Source organism: Schistocerca gregaria, unplaced genomic scaffold (genome assembly GCF_023897955.1).
Source record: "Schistocerca gregaria isolate iqSchGreg1 unplaced genomic scaffold, iqSchGreg1.2 ptg000396l, whole genome shotgun sequence".
Classification (NCBI taxonomy): domain Eukaryota; kingdom Metazoa; phylum Arthropoda; class Insecta; order Orthoptera; family Acrididae; genus Schistocerca; species Schistocerca gregaria.
In genome coordinates, this window is record NW_026061835.1 from 267,066 (window position 1) to 290,325 (window position 23,260).

The 23,260-nt window shown below is 38.8% G+C and overlaps 1 protein-coding gene across 1 annotated transcript in view; it reads right to left on the bottom strand.

Annotated features, from left to right (window-relative positions):
- LOC126311052 (chaplin-A-like) overlaps positions 1–23,260 on the bottom strand; it is a 120,168-nt gene that overhangs the window by 31,326 nt on the left and 65,582 nt on the right. Inside the window, exons 11-14 of the mRNA XM_049992123.1 lie at positions 19,938–19,974; positions 16,211–16,248; positions 8,603–8,639; positions 4,874–4,911 (exon numbers count right to left, since the gene is read on the bottom strand). Coding sequence (XP_049848080.1) covers positions 4,874–4,911; positions 8,603–8,639; positions 16,211–16,248; positions 19,938–19,974 — 150 coding nt within the window. The remainder of the gene's footprint in view (positions 1–4,873; positions 4,912–8,602; positions 8,640–16,210; positions 16,249–19,937; positions 19,975–23,260) is intronic.

Consider the following 23,260-nt stretch of genomic DNA (forward strand, 5'->3'; position numbering starts at 1 on the left):
CAACAAATTGTTTGCTTAATTGCTTAAAGCGTGTTTGTAGGGCTTCTAGTTGCACATCTGTATGCTGTCATGCTTGTCAAAAATCACACCACACAGAAATAAAACACACAAAATGGAAAAAGGTAGGGGACTGTCCTAGTGACAAAATACAAACACAATGGTATACATTCATCACCTGCATTGTGTTATTGCTCACCTAAATCATCCCTGGCAAACAAGTATTGCTTACAACAGTGACAATATGGTTAAAAGATAGCAGTGGCACATGAAAAACTTATGCTCTCTCAGTTTCTGACTTGCAGACATGATTTATATCTCAACCATGTGCACAGTGCCTCTGACTTCACAAATGGCAAAGTAGAGCACACATTCAAGGAACAGATGGAATCAAACCAGAAACAAAACAGTGCATCTTCATTCAAATTGACTCGTGTATAAAAGTCTTCATTTTACCTTCTGTGTGTTTAATGTTGCTGAAGATAACTGACATCTCATCTCAATCACATTGTGTTGGATTTGATGAGTATATAACTTGTTGATCCAGAAATTTGGTCACCTGTCAAGATGGACATGTTGCTGGGATCACAAGTTTGTGTGTACATTCATAAGGCAAGGACTCTCTCCATAGGAACTGATCATCCTGTGCTTCAAGAGAGAGAACTGTGTTGGGTTATGTGTGTCAAAGCAGTATCAAATGGTAGAACACAAAACTTTGTCAAGGTAGCCATTTGTGTAATGCTCTGTGAAGACTTACACTGACTTTCTTGAAGAAACTGAAGGACAGAAGGATGAAATCAAGTCTGAGCCACAGTATCTCAAATCTTGGTGGTACTGTATTCCACTGGCATCACTAACTACTTAGGTTGCTGATATTGATTAGATTGCAAGTTGCAAGCTAAGATCTTTGATCAAAGCACACGTGCGATTGTGCATGTGTGTCCGTTTGGTGGGGCCTGGAGAACAGTTGGCTGGAGTGCATATGGCTGGCAATTTGTTACTTTTGGGGGACTCCCACTATCCAGTGCAGGACAAAAGATACCACTGAAGGTCGAGTCAGTGAGAGAAAAATGGACCAGATTACATGAGGACCAACAGCGGTGCCATGCAAGAAGACATACGGACATTGCACACAACCTGCTTCGCAAGTTACTGGCTTACTCTACAAGCTTAAATTTTATCGCTCCTTGATGATCACAAGTGGGGGTAGGATGCAATAATACCCTGGCTAAAATCCTGCATAGTCACTGCTCCTTCACAACTGAGTCAAGTTTTGAGTTGTTTTGTTATATTTGAGTAAGGTCATATCTGTGTTATCTAGAATTGCATCTGTAATAATAATGCACCTATGAGTGATTCAGTGCATGATCATCAGTAAATGTTATTAATTGCAATTTGTGTTCTGGGTCATGCATCATGCAAGTGTAAGAGTATTCCGTGTTTTAAGTCATGATGGGAATCTACTCCAACACAATCTGTGTCAGAGGCAAAGCAACCTCGGTACATGTGTACACTTGAGCTAATGTATCAGGACGTGCTTAAATTTTTGCTTCTGAATAATACAAATTTTAAGGAGTGTTAATTTGTATCTCTAGTCAGTTGTGCCAAGCATTCACATTTTCTACTTCCTGGCCCTTATTGTGTGAAGCTTTATTTGTGCAGACCACTGTTCCCATTGATGTGTGTCAGCGGGAAATGACATGTTGCTATTCCCTGAACACAGAGCAGAGGTATGTTTGCATTTGGCCATGGCAGCACTTCTGTCATCACGTGGCACCCAGATTGACTGGCAGTATGCTGCCCCTACCAGTCACACTGTGGGGCCTCGAAGGAAGTGAAGTTGCTCATTTGACGTGTGCTGTGGTGGAGTTTCACCTCTGGGCACTAACCAGTAATCTGCTCTTATTTTATTGATTTATTGAAATCAGGAGATTAAGGCATATTTCCTAAGCCTGAGGTTCCTCCTCATTATGCCTTTAACTACTTGCTTAAACCTAGCATTCTTAATCCTAATTCTCAACACGTTTAGTTTAAACCCTGTTAGCTATCAGTATAAACTGTCAATCGTTACCTCAGTGAATAGTCATTAATTAACCCCACTTGGGGAATTTGGCTGTTTGCTCCTTGTTGACTGTGGTAGCTCTGCTGTAGTTCTCAGCTTATTCTGAATTTGGGACGAATGTTTATTTATTAAAGGCAATTTTTCATGTTTGTCTGCAATGTACAGGTTACTGCTTAAGGGTTATTCTTTCTTTTTGTTGTGTGTTAAACATTGCTGAGGGACCTTCCAGCAGCAACAGTAAGTGATGTGACTTGCAAATCTTCCTGTGTTTGTATGAATGTTATTCAGTTGTGTAATAGTTACAAAAGCAGCAAGTTCTTAGCACATTTAATGTCTGTCATTGTAAATCATTTAACTCATAATATTTTTGTTTAACCTGCCCAACTGCTGCGACGTTTCCTTGTTTTGTGACCCGTGTACTTCAAATTTCATGCCCTGTTTGGAATGGTACAACTGACAAAATATGGCTTCTAATTAATTAAGCCTGTTCAAGTTTCAACTGTGAATATCGTGACTTTAAGTAAGTTATTAATTTGTAATAATAATAATAATAATAATAATAATAATAATAATGTTGTAAATAAGAAAGTGTATTACATAAAATAACAAGTTACAAAATATGCGAGTCCACATTCCATTTCTTTTACTTAAAGCTGTTCCAAACCTAGTTGTGAGGTATCAATGTCTTAATTATGTAAGAAGAGCAGCAATGTGACTCACCCATCCTGGAACACACAACTGAAGATTCAACAGACAGATTCATTGTTCATCTTCCATTTCAGGAAGAGCTGAGTTTGTTATTCAATTCTTTCCACAATACAGCAAGATTACTCTATTAAACTGAACAGAAACTTGCAAGACAATCAAAGTTTGTGGAAAGCTACACAGAGTTTATAAGGAAGTATGAAGATTTAAGACATATGGTAATAGTAGTTATCACAGATGCCATTTAATATTGCATGCCAATGAATATTGTGGAGGAGTGATAGATTTGCACCACTTCAGGAATACCAACAAAAGACAATCACATAAAAAATGACTTGTGCCCCCTTCCTTGCAGCACTGTGTCTGTTATAATTAGCTCATGAAGAGAGTGAGCAGAGTGAGGCAGCAAACATTCTCAATAATCACTTCAGTATGGACCACTTTATCTCAGTTTGTGATACAGTAAGGGTTGAAATTCAGCTCCAACAAGATCTCATGATGATATTGATCAGAAGTTGATCTTCACTATGGAAATGGTACAACAACAGTGCCAAACTATTCAAAAATATCCCCTCTGTGGAGCATGAAACACAACTACTTTTACTGCTTGGTAATGATGAGGATATTAGAACACCTAATTTATTCTAGCATCCAGCTTATGATCATTCAAAAATTGTAAACAATGTCAAAGCAACACCTAGTATCTGCAGCTTCACTAAACACACACTACTCTGTGACACATCAAACATTTTTAATTTCTTTGGATTAATTAGACACATTGTCATCACATTTGAGATATGTTTGCAATATCTATGGCAGCATAGGTTAATGTGAATTGGGCCCTTGCCCTCAGAGTTTCACTCCTTGTGGCAGACACTATATAGTCAAATTCATATGACATACAGCATGCACATTGATCGTATAATCATTGCAGGAGGGACACCTATCAGCAAACATAAATCAGTACAAGATTTGGATGATCATCCAAATATTTATCACTTGATTCTATTTCATGTATCAGAGACCTATCTGAATATTACTGGAAGCAAATCCCAAAAAACAAAAGTAGCTACACCCTTACTTTTACTTCACTCAGCACAATCTGTGATACATGAGCTACCAAACATGAAGTTAGTTTTATTGAATTACTAAGCTACATGTGTTAAAATCTTCACACCCAGAGACAAGATGATCTCTCTATGAAAATCACAAGATATCTATTAAATAGCCACACAAATATCGAAAGAAGATTTTTTTAAGTTTGTCTGGCTATGATAATAGCAAGAAGTGTGACTACTGTCAATGTAGGAACGTACGTCTTGTGTAGTTGCAATAACTAAATATTTTACACAAATTAGTTATCATATCTACTGCTGTGTCACCTAAAACTTGGCGAAAGTTACATGTTTCACAATGTCTATAGGACCGATGAACAATGGCTGCAGCAATAAAGTTATATTTTAGTTCAAACAGTTGATTTAAACTTTTATTTACTTCAGGAATTTTTTTCTCTTGTGGATGAACTCTGTTGCAAATTTATGAAGAATTTCTACAGAGTGGGAAAACGATAGTTGCACTATTAAGCTTCACCGTACCTGCTGATTTTTGGTTTATTCCTTGCTACCCCATTCCTGTTCAGTGATGTACCTAGCCCATAGATCTGTAAGCACAGTGGCAACTGTTATTGTATCAGGAGAAAAACCTGAAGGTGAGCTGTCATTAGCCAGTATGAAAGTATTGTTTGAGAAAGTTTTTGGATTCTTCAGTATACAATTTTATCTTGACAATTTATTTGAGATAACATTTTGGTAATCAGTGTAAACAAAGTTGCATATGTTGTAGGGGTAGGAAGGAGTGGAGTGGAGTGCAAAAAAACAATGAGAAAGAAAGTGGAGATGAATAGGATACATAGAAAGGAGTTGATTAATTAAAATGAGGTTGTGAAGGGCAGCACACACAAGGGATGAAAACCCTTGGCTGATGAAATTAGTGAGCTCCCTAGGAGGAGGGCAGGAAACTGTGTGACACAAAACCAAACTTGTTTCGCTACTGGTGAAACTCACCCATGCTCTGACAGTCTCACAGGTGCTACCCTCTAGTTTCACTCACCTGAGCAGTAGGAGGTGGAACTTGCTCCTCGACAGGCCCTGATTGCGAGAAAAGAAATTGCGTGTTAATATAAAAACTACTTTATCTGCAAAGGTAAAAAAAAACAGGTGATTAACTAAGAATGTTACAGTATGACATGATAAAGAACAGAATTATTCAAAGTACTTACGGGCATTAAGCCAGGTTGAATTTTCGACAACTGCCGATATTTCGGAGGATGCACACTCCGCCATTTTCAAGGCTTAAACACCGATACATTTCCTCCCCGTAGAGGTAAATAATGTGAGACCTTAGTTTCTCCTGGCGTAAACTATGTTCAAAGTACTTACGGGCATTCAGCCAGGTTGAATTTTCGACAACTGCTGATATTTCGGCGGATGCACACTCCGCCATTTCCAAGGCTTAAACACCGATACATTTCCTCCCCGTCGAGGTAAAAAATGTGAGACCTACGGGGAGGAAATGTATCAGTGTTTAAGCCTTGAAAATGGCGGAGTGTGCATAAGCCGAAATATCGGCAGTTGTCGAAAATTCAACCTGCCTGAATGCCCCTAAGTATTTTGAACATAGTTTACGCCAAGAACACAATTATTTCAATCTTTTAGAGTGCTTACTGATCAGTGAATAACTGAGCATCTGATCTACATAATTATGTACAGCAGTGAACATTACTAACCGAGTTCCATAAAGCCAAAACTTTATTCCAGTTGGTGGCTACTGTCTGAAGACTGCATAGTGCAAACAAATTTTACTGTCAACATTTCACATAATTAAGGTCAAAATTTTACAATCCTGTAGTAATGTGCTTATTGAAACAAACAACTTTATTTAGCAGGATTAACTCACTGTGGCAAGTGTAACAGGTAGGAACAGTGTATATGACTGGATATGCAGCCGCACTCATTGCAGGCATTGCCAACATTATATTCATCAAGAAGTTGACAATAAGAGCACTTAGTGACTTGCAGGAAATTCACCCCCAATTTCAAATTATCATGAATTTTTCTCAGGAATACCTCACACAAAGTAATACCAAAAATTTTGATCACTTACCACATTTTTGATGTTCGTGCAGTCAAACTGCCACATCAAACAAATGCAATGGAACCCTTCTTTCTTTATTTACAGATGGGTAGATATAGCCACAAGAAGGCATGGAAGATGATGTGGGGTACTTCTCAGGTGCTTTCTTCACAGGGGTGAGGTGGGAAGAGCTTTGATGGGTATGGCAACAGGATGGAGCAGGAGACATAACAGGAATTAGGTGGACGTGGGCGGTGTACCATCTGGATGGTTCCTTACAATTCTGTCTTGTGAAATTCAACAGAGGGCTCTCTGTTGCTGGCATATTAAGAGGCTTGAAACGAACTCAGTATAGCTCATCTTTCCCATGACAGACACTGCATAGTTTCTGTACAGAGGCCCATAACACTGGACAATTTTCCAGTACTCCTGCAATGCACAGCCTTCATAGATCACTGCACAAGGGCTTACCAGCCCACCCAGGTCACAAACTCTACATCAACTATAACTTCAGAGTGCCATGACTATACAAATAAGAATGCAGCCCTCAATATTGACATCGCCAGTGCAACCTACACTTTAGGTGCCTACAGCAGTGCTTCTCAGTTTTTACAGACAGAGTGCTAAAATGGAGAGTAAAGGAATAGTTCTCATAGTAGCAAATATCTTTTAGTGCATCAGGGCATTCTCTACCTTGCCTTCACTAGAAACCTGTTTCATGCTGTTACACACAAAATGTGTTGCAATGAAGCTCTATTCCCCTTGTCTACTAAGGAACATCTCTCTTCTTGTGCTATTTACAATACTTCTTTGTTTCTGGAAACTTATTACCAGTGTCTTGTGTTCCCGTCAGTAGCCTTCATCTCTGTGTCATTCCACGTCACTATCCTCCTTCAATGATGATGTTGCCCGATTCCGGCATTATTCTTCCAGGTCTGTGCCTCCTGGATGGCACTCCATGAGGATGTCAGTTGTCACATTTTTGGTGCTGTTATAGACAACTTTTCCTCTGAGCACAACAACAACATTGGATAGGACACCACTAGTGCAACTTGCAGTGCTCACCTAACACCTTGAAGAATGATTCCCACATTAGTTATAACCTCAGAGCATATCAGAACTATTTTTGTGTTGCTTGCACTAGGAAGCTGCTTCACTTGCACAACATTATCATGTGCCTTCTTTTTTGCAACGAAGTTACAACGGTATGGCTACCTGAGCAAACTAGGTGGGACATGGGATTATGAGTGTGGGTTGCACATGGCAGTTCCCTGCTGGATTCCCTGTAGAGAGTTGAAGCAGGAATACAAATAGATTGGCTTAGGAACAGACTGTAGGGAAAATCTTAATGGGAAATATTTTATAAACAAAGGAAAAGTGATACTGTACATACATTATCATTGGATACTTATTATCAGCCATTCTCTCCACATATGAGATAATATTTCTCCTATTGAGACAGGAAAGGGTCTGAATCGGTGAGAAACAGACAAATGAAGGTGAAGGTGGGAACCCTCCTTGCATCATATTCTATGTTTCTGTGACCCTCCTGGACTCCAACTTAGTTAGTGATGTTTCTCATTCATCCATATCTTCCTATTCCAGCACTGCAGCACTGCTCAGCCCCCATTCTGCCATTGCACGGAGTCTTCAATATTCTCCTTAACTGCTAACACTCCCCCCAACCCCCCCCCCCCCCCCCTCACCTTACCACACAACACATGCTCACACACAGCCAGGTTACCATCATGCTACTGCAGGGCAGCATAGGAGTAGCGACTACCAGCTTGAATGAGTTTTGTGGAAGTTAAGGATGAGTTAAGAGGGAATAACACATGTTCAAATTAAGAAAGCTGGTATGGGTGTGCAGTTTGTAGGACTGGAGATGACCTCGAGAATGCAGTACACATGTTTTGGTGCTACCAACATATCAGGGACCTTGTACTCTGTAGCATGCTGTCATTTGGTAGTCAATTAGCCTCTTTGCAGGTGATGGGTAACTGTGGCACTCAGATGTGCCAGGCTATTTCACACATCAGACAGATGGCAAAATACTGCTTTGGGAAAGAAGAAGGATTACAAGGACAGTAGTCCTCATATCAAGACATAATGATGAGGTTTCAAATCACTAGCCATGAATGTGGTTAACTTGATCTGGTCCCCAATAACTTTGTCAATTTTCCTCTTTAAGATGCTCAACTATGCTGAGCAATCGTTGTATACTTTAAAATATTTCTCTCAAGATGATGATTTTAGTATGAGCCATGACTACAGAATAAGGGGACTGTGATCTAAACATTACTACTTGTTGTAGTGTGCCAATTAGTAATGTGAGCTTACCTTTACAATGACTTATTTTTTAAATGTCAATTTACTACTTAAATATTTGTCTTCTTCCTCTTTGATCACGTTTTCCTCACAATCTACCACAGTACACTTTTCAAACACAACTGCACCTTTGTGACCAATCACTTGTAGTTACAATGGCACTGCCAATTTTCAGTATGAATTATGTACTAGGTAATTAATATCCAGTGTCAGGTTCTAGCATAAAATTCTGAACAACTGTTTCACTGATATGCTTTAGCACACAATCAATGAAGAATTAATGTCAAAGAAAATTATGAAAAACTGTGCCACACAAGATAACATTAAAGTGATTACTTTAACATGTAATTAAGCTACTGAAGAAAGTGAAAATCTCACCTGCTACTACCTCTTCTGCTTGCACCTCTTGTGGATCCTGCAAAAGAAATAATAATAATAATAATAATAATAATAATAATAATATGAATAACTTTACATCAACTTAATTTAAGTGTAAATCAAATACCTTAAATGTGCCAGTGGTATGTCATCTCACTGCACATGCCCTTGTAATTGTTAATGAGTTGGCAAATTAAATATTGATAGCGATTAGGAATCAGGTGCAGTGACAAGTATATGGATATGCAATTCTATTAATGTGAGACTGATAAAGCTGCATAATGCTCTAAGTTAAGAATCACAAAATATTTGAGTTTTAATTGAGCTTAACGGTCTGAATTCCAGCTGCTACATACAGCCACTGTCACAGTGTAGGCCAAGGTGCCCACAAAACGCAAGTCAACAGAATGGGAAAGCAGACCATAGTTGCTAGATGTTTGAAGGCTGGTGTAACGATACTGCCAGTGACCAAAATAGAAGTACAGCATAGTTTGCTGGATCAAACACCCCTCACAATGGCCTGGTGTAGTAGTCCAAAGGATAGTGGAAGGGGAAATGTATAACAGACCATTATAAAATCACAGCTCATAGAGATAGTGATAGGGTCCATCATGACTACATCTGCTGCTACTCGGACAGGAATTTGTGAGTTGATCTTGGTCCCAGAGAGCCATTTGAGGTTCACACACACAAGAGAGAGTGAAATTGTTAAAAGAACTATTACATTATATAAAGCCAGCTTTTTGCTATCCTTAAGAGTTCGATGACACTGTGTGTGCAACTGTTTATAATGAATGCAATTTACCATCATAGAATGATGGTTAAAAACATGGAGAGCACATCTCTGCATGTGAGATGAGTCACTAAATGGCTCAGTCAATCGAGTGAATGTGACATGGAGCAGTAAAGATGAAGTGCAAGAATGGAACATTGTGTCACAGTAATGATTACATTTGTAAGATATTCTACCTGGGCACCACAACTGGGGAAATAATGTTTCTCGAAGGGTGCCAGGGACCACTGAAATTCTTGTCATCCTTAGAAAGCTTCCTTGTGGGTGTGCACAAAGGTGGCGTAGGAATCAGAAAATGGATGTTGTTGTTGTTGTCTTCAGTCCTAAGACTGGTTTGATGCAGCTCTCCATCCTATTCTATCCTGTGCAATCTTCATATCCCAGTACTTACTGCAACCTACATCCTTCTGAATTTGCTTCATGTATTCATCTCTTGGTCTCCCTCTATGATTTTTACCCTTAACACTGCCTTCCAATACTAAATTGGTGATCTCTTGATGCCTCGGAAGATGCCTACCAACCAATCCCATCTTCTAGTCAAGTTGTGCCACAATCTCCTCTTCTCCCCAGTTCTATTCAATACCTCTTCATTAGTTATGTGATCTACCCATCTAATCATCAGCATCCTTCTTAGCACCACATTTGGAAAGCTTCTAATCTCTTGTCTGAACTATTTATCACCCACGTTCCACTTCATTACATGGCTACACTCCATACAAATACTTTCAGAAACAACTTCCTGACACTTAAATCTATACTCGATGTTAGCAAATTTCTCTTGTTGAGAAACACTTTACTTGCCATTGCCAGTATACATTTTGTATCCTCTCTACTTCGACCATCATCAGTTATTTTGCTCCCTAAATAGCAAAACTCCTTTACTACTTTAAGTATTTCATTTCCTAATCTAATTCCCTCAATGTCACCTGACTTAATTCTACTACATTCCATTATCCTCGTTTTGCTTTTGTTGATGGTTGTCTTATATCCTCCTTTCAACACACTGTCCATTCCGTTCAACTGCTTTTCCAAGTCCTTTGCTGTCTCTGAATAAACTACAATGTCATCAGCAGACCTCAAATTTTTTATTTCTTCTCCATGGATTTTAATACCTACTCCAAACCTTTCTTTTGTTTCCTTTACTGCTTGCTCAAAATACAGATTGAGTAACACTGCAGAATTTGAAAGAGTATTCCAGTCAACATTGTCAAAAGCTTCATATAAGTCTACAAATGCTAGAAACGTAGGTTTGCCTTTCCTTAATCTAGCTTCTAAGGTAAGCCATAGAATCAGTATAACCTCATGTGTTCCAATATTTGTACGGAATCGAAACTGATCTTCCCTGAGGTCTGTTTCTACCAGATTTTCCATTTGTCTGTAAAGAATTCGCATTATTATTTTCCAGCATGACTTATTTAAAAGACAGTTCAGTAATTTTTCACACCTGTCATAACCTGTTTTCTTTGTGATTGGAATAATTCGAATTATTCTTGCAGTCTGATGATAGCAAATGACAAATGGTCACTTGGTTTCTTACCATAGATACTTGGACTACTTCAAGCAATGTTCATGTGCTGATGGCATTACAACTAAATTAATCCTTGCAAGACATGACTATATCTCACGTATTTGTAGAAAATGTTGACCAGTCTGTGAGAACAGAATTTAAATTGCATCGGAGTTCAAAAGCTTTCTGACATTAGGAGAGAGGTAGGTTTTTCTGTAAAATAAATGCAAATCTGAAATCAAGAAGGATACAGACCTACATGGCACAGCACATATGGGAACAAACAGCAGACTTCCTGCAATACCAAGCACTTTGCGCATTTGAAATTGATCTAGTCCCTGATAGTGCTGCATTTGTCATGTGCCACTTGCCTCATACTTTGCAGAAGTGCAGAAAATTCAGGCAAGCCACATGTAGTGAACACAAACCTATTCTGATGCCCAACAAATTGTTTGCTTAATTGCTTAAAGCGTGTTTGTAGGGCTTCTAGTTGCACATCTGTATGCTGTCATGCTTGTCAAAAATCACACCACACAGAAATAAAACACACAAAATGGAAAAAGGTAGGGGACTGTCCTAGTGACAAAATACAAACACAATGGTATACATTCATCACCTGCATTGTGTTATTGCTCACCTAAATCATCCCTGGCAAACAAGTATTGCTTACAACAGTGACAATATGGTTAAAAGATAGCAGTGGCACATGAAAAACTTATGCTCTCTCAGTTTCTGACTTGCAGACATGATTTATATCTCAACCATGTGCACAGTGCCTCTGACGTCACAAATGGCAAAGTAGAGCACACATTCAAGGAACAGATGGAATCAAACCAGAAACAAAACAGTGCATCTTCATTCAAATTGACTCGTGTATAAAAGTCTTCATTTTACCTTCTGTGTGTTTAATGTTGCTGAAGATAACTGACATCTCATCTCAATCACATTGTGTTGGATTTGATGAGTATATAACTTGTTGATCCAGAAATTTGGTCACCTGTCAAGATGGACATGTTGCTGGGATCACAAGTTTGTGTGTACATTCATAAGGCAAGGACTCTCTCCATAGGAACTGATCATCCTGTGCTTCAAGAGAGAGAACTGTGTTGGGTTATGTGTGTCAAAGCAGTATCAAATGGTAGAACACAAAACTTTGTCAAGGTAGCCATTTGTGTAATGCTCTGTGAAGACTTACACTGACTTTCTTGAAGAAACTGAAGGACAGAAGGATGAAATCAAGTCTGAGCCACAGTATCTCAAATCTTGGTGGTACTGTATTCCACTGGCATCACTAACTACTTAGGTTGCTGATATTGATTAGATTGCAAGTTGCAAGCTAAGATCTTTGATCAAAGCACACGTGCGATTGTGCATGTGTGTCCGTTTGGTGGGGCCTGGAGAACAGTTGGCTGGAGTGCATATGGCTGGCAATTTGTTACTTTTGGGGGACTCCCACTATCCAGTGCAGGACAAAAGATACCACTGAAGGTCGAGTCAGTGAGAGAAAAATGGACCAGATTACATGAGGACCAACAGCGGTGCCATGCAAGAAGACATACGGACATTGCACACAACCTGCTTCGCAAGTTACTGGCTTACTCTACAAGCTTAAATTTTATCGCTCCTTGATGATCACAAGTGGGGGTAGGATGCAATAATACCCTGGCTAAAATCCTGCATAGTCACTGCTCCTTCACAACTGAGTCAAGTTTTGAGTTGTTTTGTTATATTTGAGTAAGGTCATATCTGTGTTATCTAGAATTGCATCTGTAATAATAATGCACCTATGAGTGATTCAGTGCATGATCATCAGTAAATGTTATTAATTGCAATTTGTGTTCTGGGTCATGCATCATGCAAGTGTAAGAGTATTCCGTGTTTTAAGTCATGATGGGAATCTACTCCAACACAATCTGTGTCAGAGGCAAAGCAACCTCGGTACATGTGTACACTTGAGCTAATGTATCAGGACATGCTTAAATTTTTGCTTCTGAATAATACAAATTTTAAGGAGTGTTAATTTGTATCTCTAGTCAGTTGTGCCAAGCATTCACATTTTCTACTTCCTGGCCCTTATTGTGTGAAGCTTTATTTGTGCAGACCACTGTTCCCATTGATGTGTGTCAGCGGGAAATGACATGTTGCTATTCCCTGAACACAGAGCAGAGGTATGTTTGCATTTGGCCATGGCAGCACTTCTGTCATCACGTGGCACCCAGATTGACTGGCAGTATGCTGCCCCTACCAGTCACACTGTGGGGCCTCGAAGGAAGTGAAGTTGCTCATTTGACGTGTGCTGTGGTGGAGTTTCACCTCTGGGCACTAACCAGTAATCTGCTCTTATTTTATTGATTTATTGAAATCAGGAGATTAAGGCATATTTCCTAAGCCTGAGGTTCCTCCTCATTATGCCTTTAACTACTTGCTTAAACCTAGCATTCTTAATCCTAATTCTCAACACGTTTAGTTTAAACCCTGTTAGCTATCAGTATAAACTGTCAATCGTTACCTCAGTGAATAGTCATTAATTAACCCCACTTGGGGAATTTGGCTGTTTGCTCCTTGTTGACTGTGGTAGCTCTGCTGTAGTTCTCAGCTTATTCTGAATTTGGGACGAATGTTTATTTATTAAAGGCAATTTTTCATGTTTGTCTGCAATGTACAGGTTACTGCTTAAGGGTTATTCTTTCTTTTTGTTGTGTGTTAAACATTGCTGAGGGACCTTCCAGCAGCAACAATAAGTGATGTGACTTGCAAATCTTCCTGTGTTTGTATGAATGTTATTCAGTTGTGTAATAGTTACAAAAGCAGCAAGTTCTTAGCACATTTAATGTCTGTCATTGTAAATCATTTAACTCATAATATCTTTGTTTAACCTGCCCAACTGCTGCGACGTTTCCTTGTTTTGTGACCCGTGTACTTCAAATTTCATGCCCTGTTTGGAATGGTACAACTGACAAAATATGGCTTCTAATTAATTAAGCCTGTTCAAGTTTCAACTGTGAATATCGTGACTTTAAGTAAGTTATTAATTTGTAATAATAATAATAATAATAATAATAATAATGTTGTAAATAAGAAAGTGTATTACATAAAATAACAAGTTACAAAATATGCGAGTCCACATTCCATTTCTTTTACTTAAAGCTGTTCCAAACCTAGTTGTGAGGTATCAATGTCTTAATTATGTAAGAAGAGCAGCAATGTGACTCACCCATCCTGGAACACACAACTGAAGATTCAACAGACAGATTCATTGTTCATCTTCCATTTCAGGAAGAGCTGAGTTTGTTATTCAATTCTTTCCACAATACAGCAAGATTACTCTATTAAACTGAACAGAAACTTGCAAGACAATCAAAGTTTGTGGAAAGCTACACAGAGTTTATAAGGAAGTATGAAGATTTAAGACATATGGTAATAGTAGTTATGACAGATGCCATTTAATATTGCATGCCAATGAATATTGTGGAGGAGTGATAGATTTGCACCACTTCAGGAATACCAACAAAAGACAATCACATAAAAAATGACTTGTGCCCCCTTCCTTGCAGCACTGTGTCTGTTATAATTAGCTCATGAAGAGAGTGAGCAGAGTGAGGCAGCAAACATTCTCAATAATCACTTCAGTATGGACCACTTTATCTCAGTTTGTGATACAGTAAGGGTTGAAATTCAGCTCCAACAAGATCTCATGATGATATTGATCAGAAGTTGATCTTCACTATGGAAATGGTACAACAACAGTGCCAAACTATTCAAAAATATCCCCTCTGTGGAGCATGAAACACAACTACTTTTACTGCTTGGTAATGATGAGGATATTAGAACACCTAATTTATTCTAGCATCCAGCTTATGATCATTCAAAAATTGTAAACAATGTCAAAGCAACACCTAGTATCTGCAGCTTCACTAAACACACACTACTCTGTGACACATCAAACATTTTTAATTTCTTTGGATTAATTAGACACATTGTCATCACATTTGAGATATGTTTGCAATATCTATGGCAGCATAGGTTAATGTGAATTGGGCCCTTGCCCTCAGAGTTTCACTCCTTGTGGCAGACACTATATAGTCAAATTCATATGACATACAGCATGCACATTGATCGTATAATCATTGCAGGAGGGACACCTATCAGCAAACATAAATCAGTACAAGATTTGGATGATCATCCAAATATTTATCACTTGATTCTATTTCATGTATCAGAGACCTATCTGAATATTACTGGAAGCAAATCCCAAAAAACAAAAGTAGCTACACCCTTACTTTTACTTCACTCAGCACAATCTGTGATACATGAGCTACCAAACATGAAGTTAGTTTTATTGAATTACTAAGCTACATGTGTTAAAATCTTCACACCCAGAGACAAGATGATCTCTCTATGAAAATCACAAGATATCTATTAAATAGCCACACAAATATCGAAAGAAGATTTTTTTAAGTTTGTCTGGCTATGATAATAGCAAGAAGTGTGACTACTGTCAATGTAGGAACGTACGTCTTGTGTAGTTGCAATAACTAAATATTTTACACAAATTAGTTATCATATCTACTGCTGTGTCACCTAAAACTTGGCGAAAGTTACATGTTTCACAATGTCTATAGGACCGATGAACAATGGCTGCAGCAATAAAGTTATATTTTAGTTCAAACAGTTGATTTAAACTTTTATTTACTTCAGGAATTTTTTTCTCTTGTGGATGAACTCTGTTGCAAATTTATGAAGAATTTCTACAGAGTGGGAAAACGATAGTTGCACTATTAAGCTTCACCGTACCTGCTGATTTTTGGTTTATTCCTTGCTACCCCATTCCTGTTCAGTGATGTACCTAGCCCATAGATCTGTAAGCACAGTGGCAACTGTTATTGTATCAGGAGAAAAACCTGAAGGTGAGCTGTCATTAGCCAGTATGAAAGTATTGTTTGAGAAAGTTTTTGGATTCTTCAGTATACAATTTTAACTTGACAATTTATTTGAGATAACATTTTGGTAATCAGTGTAAACAAAGTTGCATATGTTGTAGGGGTAGGAAGGAGTGGAGTGGAGTGCAAAAAAACAATGAGAAAGAAAGTGGAGATGAATAGGATACATAGAAAGGAGTTGATTAATTAAAATGAGGTTGTGAAGGGCAGCACACACAAGGGATGAAAACCCTTGGCTGATGAAATTAGTGAGCACCCTAGGAGGAGGGCAGGAAACTGTGTGACACAAAACCAAACTTGTTTCGCTACTGGTGAAACTCACCCATGCTCTGACAGTCTCACAGGTGCTACCCTCTAGTTTCACTCACCTGAGCAGTAGGAGGTGGAACTTGCTCCTCGACAGGCCCTGATTGCGAGAAAAGAAATTGCGTGTTAATATAAAAACTACTTTATCTGCAAAGGTAAAAAAAAACAGGTGATTAACTAAGAATGTTACAGTATGACATGATAAAGAACAGAATTATTCAAAGTACTTACGGGCATTAAGCCAGGTTGAATTTTCGACAACTGCCGATATTTCGGAGGATGCACACTCCGCCATTTTCAAGGCTTAAACACCGATACATTTCCTCCCCGTAGAGGTAAATAATGTGAGACCTTAGTTTCTCCTGGCGTAAACTATGTTCAAAGTACTTACGGGCATTCAGCCAGGTTGAATTTTCGACAACTGCTGATATTTCGGCGGATGCACACTCCGCCATTTCCAAGGCTTAAACACCGATACATTTCCTCCCCGTCGAGGTAAAAAATGTGAGACCTACGGGGAGGAAATGTATCAGTGTTTAAGCCTTGAAAATAGCGGAGTGTGCATAAGCCGAAATATCGGCAGTTGTCGAAAATTCAACCTGCCTGAATGCCCCTAAGTATTTTGAACATAGTTTACGCCAAGAACACAATTATTTCAATCTTTTAGAGTGCTTACTGATCAGTGAATAACTGAGCATCTGATCTACATAATTATGTACAGCAGTGAACATTACTAACCGAGTTCCATAAAGCCAAAACTTTATTCCAGTTGGTGGCTACTGTCTGAAGACTGCATAGTGCAAACAAATTTTACTGTCAACATTTCACATAATTAAGGTCAAAATTTTACAATCCTGTAGTAATGTGCTTATTGAAACAAACAACTTTATTTAGCAGGATTAACTCACTGTGGCAAGTGTAACAGGTAGGAACAGTGTATATGACTGGATATGCAGCCGCACTCATTGCAGGCATTGCCAACATTATATTCATCAAGAAGTTGACAATAAGAGCACTTAGTGACTTGCAGGAAATTCACCCCCAATTTCAAATTATCATGAATTTTTCTCAGGAATACCTCACACAAAGTAATACCAAAAATTTTGATCACTTACCACATTTTTGATGTTCGTGCAGTCAAACTGCCACATCAAACAAATGCAATGCAACCCTTCTTTCTTTATTTACAGATGGGTAGATATAGCCACAAGAAGGCATGGAAGATGATGTGGGGTACTTCTCAGGTGCTTTCTTCACAGGGGTGAGGTGGGAAGAGCTTTGATGGGTATGGCAACAGGATGGAGCAGGAGACATAACAGGAATTAGGTGGACGTGGGCGGTGTACCATCTGGATGGTTCCTTACAATTCTGTCTTGTGAAATTCAACAGAGGGCTCTCTGTTGCTGGCATATTAAGAGGCTTGAAACGAACTCAGTATAGCTCATCTTTCCCATGACAGACACTGCATAGTTTCTGTACAGAGGCCCATAACACTGGACAATTTTCCAGTACTCCTGCAATGCACAGCCTTCATAGATCACTGCACAAGGGCTTACCAGCCCACCCAGGTCACAAACTCTACATCAACTATAACTTCAGAGTGCCATGACTATACAAATAAGAATGCAGCCCTCAATATTGACATCGCCAGTGCAACCTACACTTTAGGTGCCTACAGCAGTGCTTCTCAGTTTTTACAGACAGAGTGCTAAAATGGAGAGTAAAGGAATAGTTCTCATAGTAGCAAATATCTTTTAGTGCATCAGGGCATTCTCTACCTTGCCTTCACTAGAAACCTGTTTCATGCTGTTACACACAAAATGTGTTGCAATGAAGCTCTATTCCCCTTGTCTACTAAGGAACATCTCTCTTCTTGTGCTATTTACAATACTTCTTTGTTTCTGGAAACTTATTACCAGTGTCTTGTGTTCCCGTCAGTAGCCTTCATCTCTGTGTCATTCCACGTCACTATCCTCCTTCAATGATGATGTTGCCCGATTCCGGCATTATTCTTCCAGGTCTGTGCCTCCTGGATGGCACTCCATGAGGATGTCAGTTGTCACATTTTTGGTGCTGTTATAGACAACTTTTCCTCTGAGCACAACAACAACATTGGATAGGACACCACTAGTGCAACTTGCAGTGCTCACCTAACACCTTGAAGAATGATTCCCACATTAGTTATAACCTCAGAGCATATCAGAACTATTTTTGTGTTGCTTGCACTAGGAAGCTGCTTCACTTGCACAACATTATCATGTGCCTTCTTTTTTGCAACGAAGTTACAACGGTATGGCTACCTGAGCAAACTAGGTGGGACATGGGATTATGAGTGTGGGTTGCACATGGCAGTTGCCTCCTGGATTCCCTGTAGAGAGTTGAAGCAGGAATACAAATAGATTGGCTTAGGAACAGACTGTAGGGAAAATCTTAATGGGAAATATTTTATAAACAAAGGAAAAGTGATACTGTACATACATTATCATTGGATACTTATTATCAGCCATTCTCTCCACATATGAGATAATATTTCTCCTATTGAGACAGGAAAGGGTCTGAATCGGTGAGAAACAGACAAATGAAGGTGAAGGTGGGAACCCTCCTTGCATCATATTCTATGTTTCTGTGACCCTTCTGGACTCCAACTTAGTTAGTGATGTTTCTCATTCATCCATATCTTCCTATTCCAGCACTGCAGCACTGCTCAGCCCCCATTCTGCCATTGCACGGAGTCTTCAATATTCTCCTTAACTGCTAACACTCCCCCCAACCCCCCCCCCCCCCCTCACCTTACCACACAACACATGCTCACACACAGCCAGGTTACCATCATGCTACTGCAGGGCAGCATAGGAGTAGCGACTACCAGCTTGAATGAGTTTTGTGGAAGTTAAGGATGAGTTAAGAGGGAATAACACATGTTCAAATTAAGAAAGCTGGTATGGGTGTGCAGTTTGTAGGACTGGAGATGACCTCGAGAATGCAGTACACATGTTTTGGTGCTACCAACATATCAGGGACCTTGTACTCTGTAGCATGCTGTCATTTGGTAGTCAATTAGCCTCTTTGCAGGTGATGGGTAACTGTGGCACTCAGATGTGTCAGGCTATTTCACACATCAGACAGATGGCAAAATACTGCTTTGGGAAAGAAGAAGGATTACAAGGACAGTAGTCCTCATATCAAGACATAATGATGAGGTTTCAAATCACTAGCCATGAATGTGGTTAACTTGATCTGGTCCCCAATAACTTTGTCAATTTTCCTCTTTAAGATGCTCAACTATGCTGAGCAATCGTTGTATACTTTAAAATATTTCTCTCAAGATGATGATTTTAGTATGAGCCATGACTACAGAATAAGGGGACTGTGATCTAAACATTACTACTTGTTGTAGTGTGCCAATTAGTAATGTGAGCTTACCTTTACAATGACTTATTTTTTAAATGTCAATTTACTACTTAAATATTTGTCTTCTTCCTCTTTGATCACGTTTTCCTCACAATCTACCACAGTACACTTTTCAAACACAACTGCACCTTTGTGACCAATCACTTGTAGTTACAATGGCACTGCCAATTTTCAGTATGAATTATGTACTAGGTAATTAATATCCAGTGTCAGGTTCTAGCATAAAATTCTGAACAACTGTTTCACTGATATGCTTTAGCACACAATCAATGAAGAATTAATGTCAAAGAAAATTATGAAAAACTGTGCCACACAAGATAACATTAAAGTGATTACTTTAACATGTAATTAAGCTACTGAAGAAAGTGAAAATCTCACCTGCTACTACCTCTTCTGCTTGCACCTCTTGTGGATCCTGCAAAAGAAAAAATAATAATAATAATAATAATAATAATAATAATAATATGAATAACTTTACATCAACTTAATTTAAGTGTAAATCAAATACCTTAAATGTGCCAGTGGTATGTCATCTCACTGCACATGCCCTTGTAATTGTTAATGAGTTGGCAAATTAAATATTGATAGCGATTAGGAATCAGGTGCAGTGACAAGTATATGGATATGAAATTCTATTAATGTGAGACTGATAAAGCTGCATAATGCTCCAAGTTAAGAATCACAAAATATTTGAGTTTTAATTGAGCTTAACGGTCTGAATTCCAGCTGCTACATACAGCCACTGTCACAGTGTAGGCCAAGGTGCCCACAAAACGCAAGTCAACAGAATGGGAAAGCAGACCATAGTTGCTAGATGTTTGAAGGCTGGTGTAACGATACTGCCAGTGACCAAAATAGAAGTACAGCATAGTTTGCTGGATCAAACACCCCTCACAATGGCCTGGTGTAGTAGTCCAAAGGATAGTGGAAGGGGAAATGTATAGCAGACCATTATAAAATCACAGCTCATAGAGATAGTGATAGGGTCCATCATGACTACATCTGCTGCTACTCGGACAGGAATTTGTGAGTTGATCTTGGTCCCAGAGAGCCATTTGAGGTTCACACACACAAGAGAGAGTGAAATTGTTAAAAGAACTATTACATTATATAAAGCCAGCTTTTTGCTATCCTTAAGAGTTCGATGACACTGTGTGTGCAACTGTTTATAATGAATGCAATTTACCATCATAGAATGATGGTTAAAAACATGGAGAGCACATCTCTGCATGTGAGATGAGTCACTAAATGGCTCAGTCAATCGAGTGAATGTGACATGGAGCAGTAAAGATGAAGTGCAAGAATGGAACATTGTGTCACAGTAATGATTACATTTGTAAGATATTCTACCTGGGCACCACAACTGGGGAAATAATGTTTCTCGAAGGGTGCCAGGGACCACTGAAATTCTTGTCATCCTTAGAAAGCTTCCTTGTGGGTGTGCACAAAGGTGGCGTAGGAATCAGAAAATGGATGTTGTTGTTGTTGTCTTCAGTCCTAAGACTGGTTTGATGCAGCTCTCCATCCTATTCTATCCTGTGCAATCTTCATATCCCAGTACTTACTGCAACCTACATCCTTCTGAATTTGCTTCATGTATTCATCTCTTGGTCTCCCTCTATGATTTTTACCCTTAACACTGCCTTCCAATACTAAATTGGTGATCTCTTGATGCCTCGGAAGATGCCTACCAACCAATCCCATCTTCTAGTCAAGTTGTGCCACAATCTCCTCTTCTCCCCAGTTCTATTCAATACCTCTTCATTAGTTATGTGATCTACCCATCTAATCATCAGCATCCTTCTTAGCACCACATTTGGAAAGCTTCTAATCTCTTGTCTGAACTATTTATCACCCACGTTCCACTTCATTACATGGCTACACTCCATACAAATACTTTCAGAAACAACTTCCTGACACTTAAATCTATACTCGATGTTAGCAAATTTCTCTTGTTGAGAAACACTTTACTTGCCATTGCCAGTATACATTTTGTATCCTCTCTACTTCGACCATCATCAGTTATTTTGCTCCCTAAATAGCAAAACTCCTTTACTACTTTAAGTATTTCATTTCCTAATCTAATTCCCTCAATGTCACCTGACTTAATTCTACTACATTCCATTATCCTCGTTTTGCTTTTGTTGATGGTTGTCTTATATCCTCCTTTCAACACACTGTCCATTCCGTTCAACTGCTTTTCCAAGTCCTTTGCTGTCTCTGAATAAACTACAATGTCATCAGCAGACCTCAAATTTTTTATTTCTTCTCCATGGATTTTAATACCTACTCCAAACCTTTCTTTTGTTTCCTTTACTGCTTGCTCAAAATACAGATTGAGTAACACTGCAGAATTTGAAAGAGTATTCCAGTCAACATTGTCAAAAGCTTCATATAAGTCTACAAATGCTAGAAACGTAGGTTTGCCTTTCCTTAATCTAGCTTCTAAGGTAAGCCATAGAATCAGTATAACCTCATGTGTTCCAATATTTGTACGGAATCGAAACTGATCTTCCCTGAGGTCTGTTTCTACCAGATTTTCCATTTGTCTGTAAAGAATTCGCATTATTATTTTCCAGCATGACTTATTTAAAAGACAGTTCAGTAATTTTTCACACCTGTCATAACCTGTTTTCTTTGTGATTGGAATAATTCGAATTATTCTTGCAGTCTGATGATAGCAAATGACAAATGGTCACTTGGTTTCTTACCATAGATACTTGGACTACTTCAAGCAATGTTCATGTGCTGATGGCATTACAACTAAATTAATCCTTGCAAGACATGACTATATCTCACGTATTTGTAGAAAATGTTGACCAGTCTGTGAGAACAGAATTTAAATTGCATCGGAGTTCAAAAGCTTTCTGACATTAGGAGAGAGGTAGGTTTTTCTGTAAAATAAATGCAAATCTGAAATCAAGAAGGATACAGACCTACATGGCACAGCACATATGGGAACAAACAGCAGACTTCCTGCAATACCAAGCACTTTGCGCATTTGAAATTGATCTAGTCCCTGATAGTGCTGCATTTGTCATGTGCCACTTGCCTCATACTTTGCAGAAGTGCAGAAAATTCAGGCAAGCCACATGTAGTGAACACAAACCTATTCTGATGCCCAACAAATTGTTTGCTTAATTGCTTAAAGCGTGTTTGTAGGGCTTCTAGTTGCACATCTGTATGCTGTCATGCTTGTCAAAAATCACACCACACAGAAATAAAACACACAAAATGGAAAAAGGTAGGGGACTGTCCTAGTGACAAAATACAAACACAATGGTATACATTCATCACCTGCATTGTGTTATTGCTCACCTAAATCATCCCTGGCAAACAAGTATTGCTTACAACAGTGACAATATGGTTAAAAGATAGCAGTGGCACATGAAAAACTTATGCTCTCTCAGTTTCTGACTTGCAGACATGATTTATATCTCAACCATGTGCACAGTGCCTCTGACTTCACAAATGGCAAAGTAGAGCACACATTCAAGGAACAGATGGAATCAAACCAGAAACAAAACAGTGCATCTTCATTCAAATTGACTCGTGTATAAAAGTCTTCATTTTACCTTCTGTGTGTTTAATGTTGCTGAAGATAACTGACATCTCATCTCAATCACATTGTGTTGGATTTGATGAGTATATAACTTGTTGATCCAGAAATTTGGTCACCTGTCAAGATGGACATGTTGCTG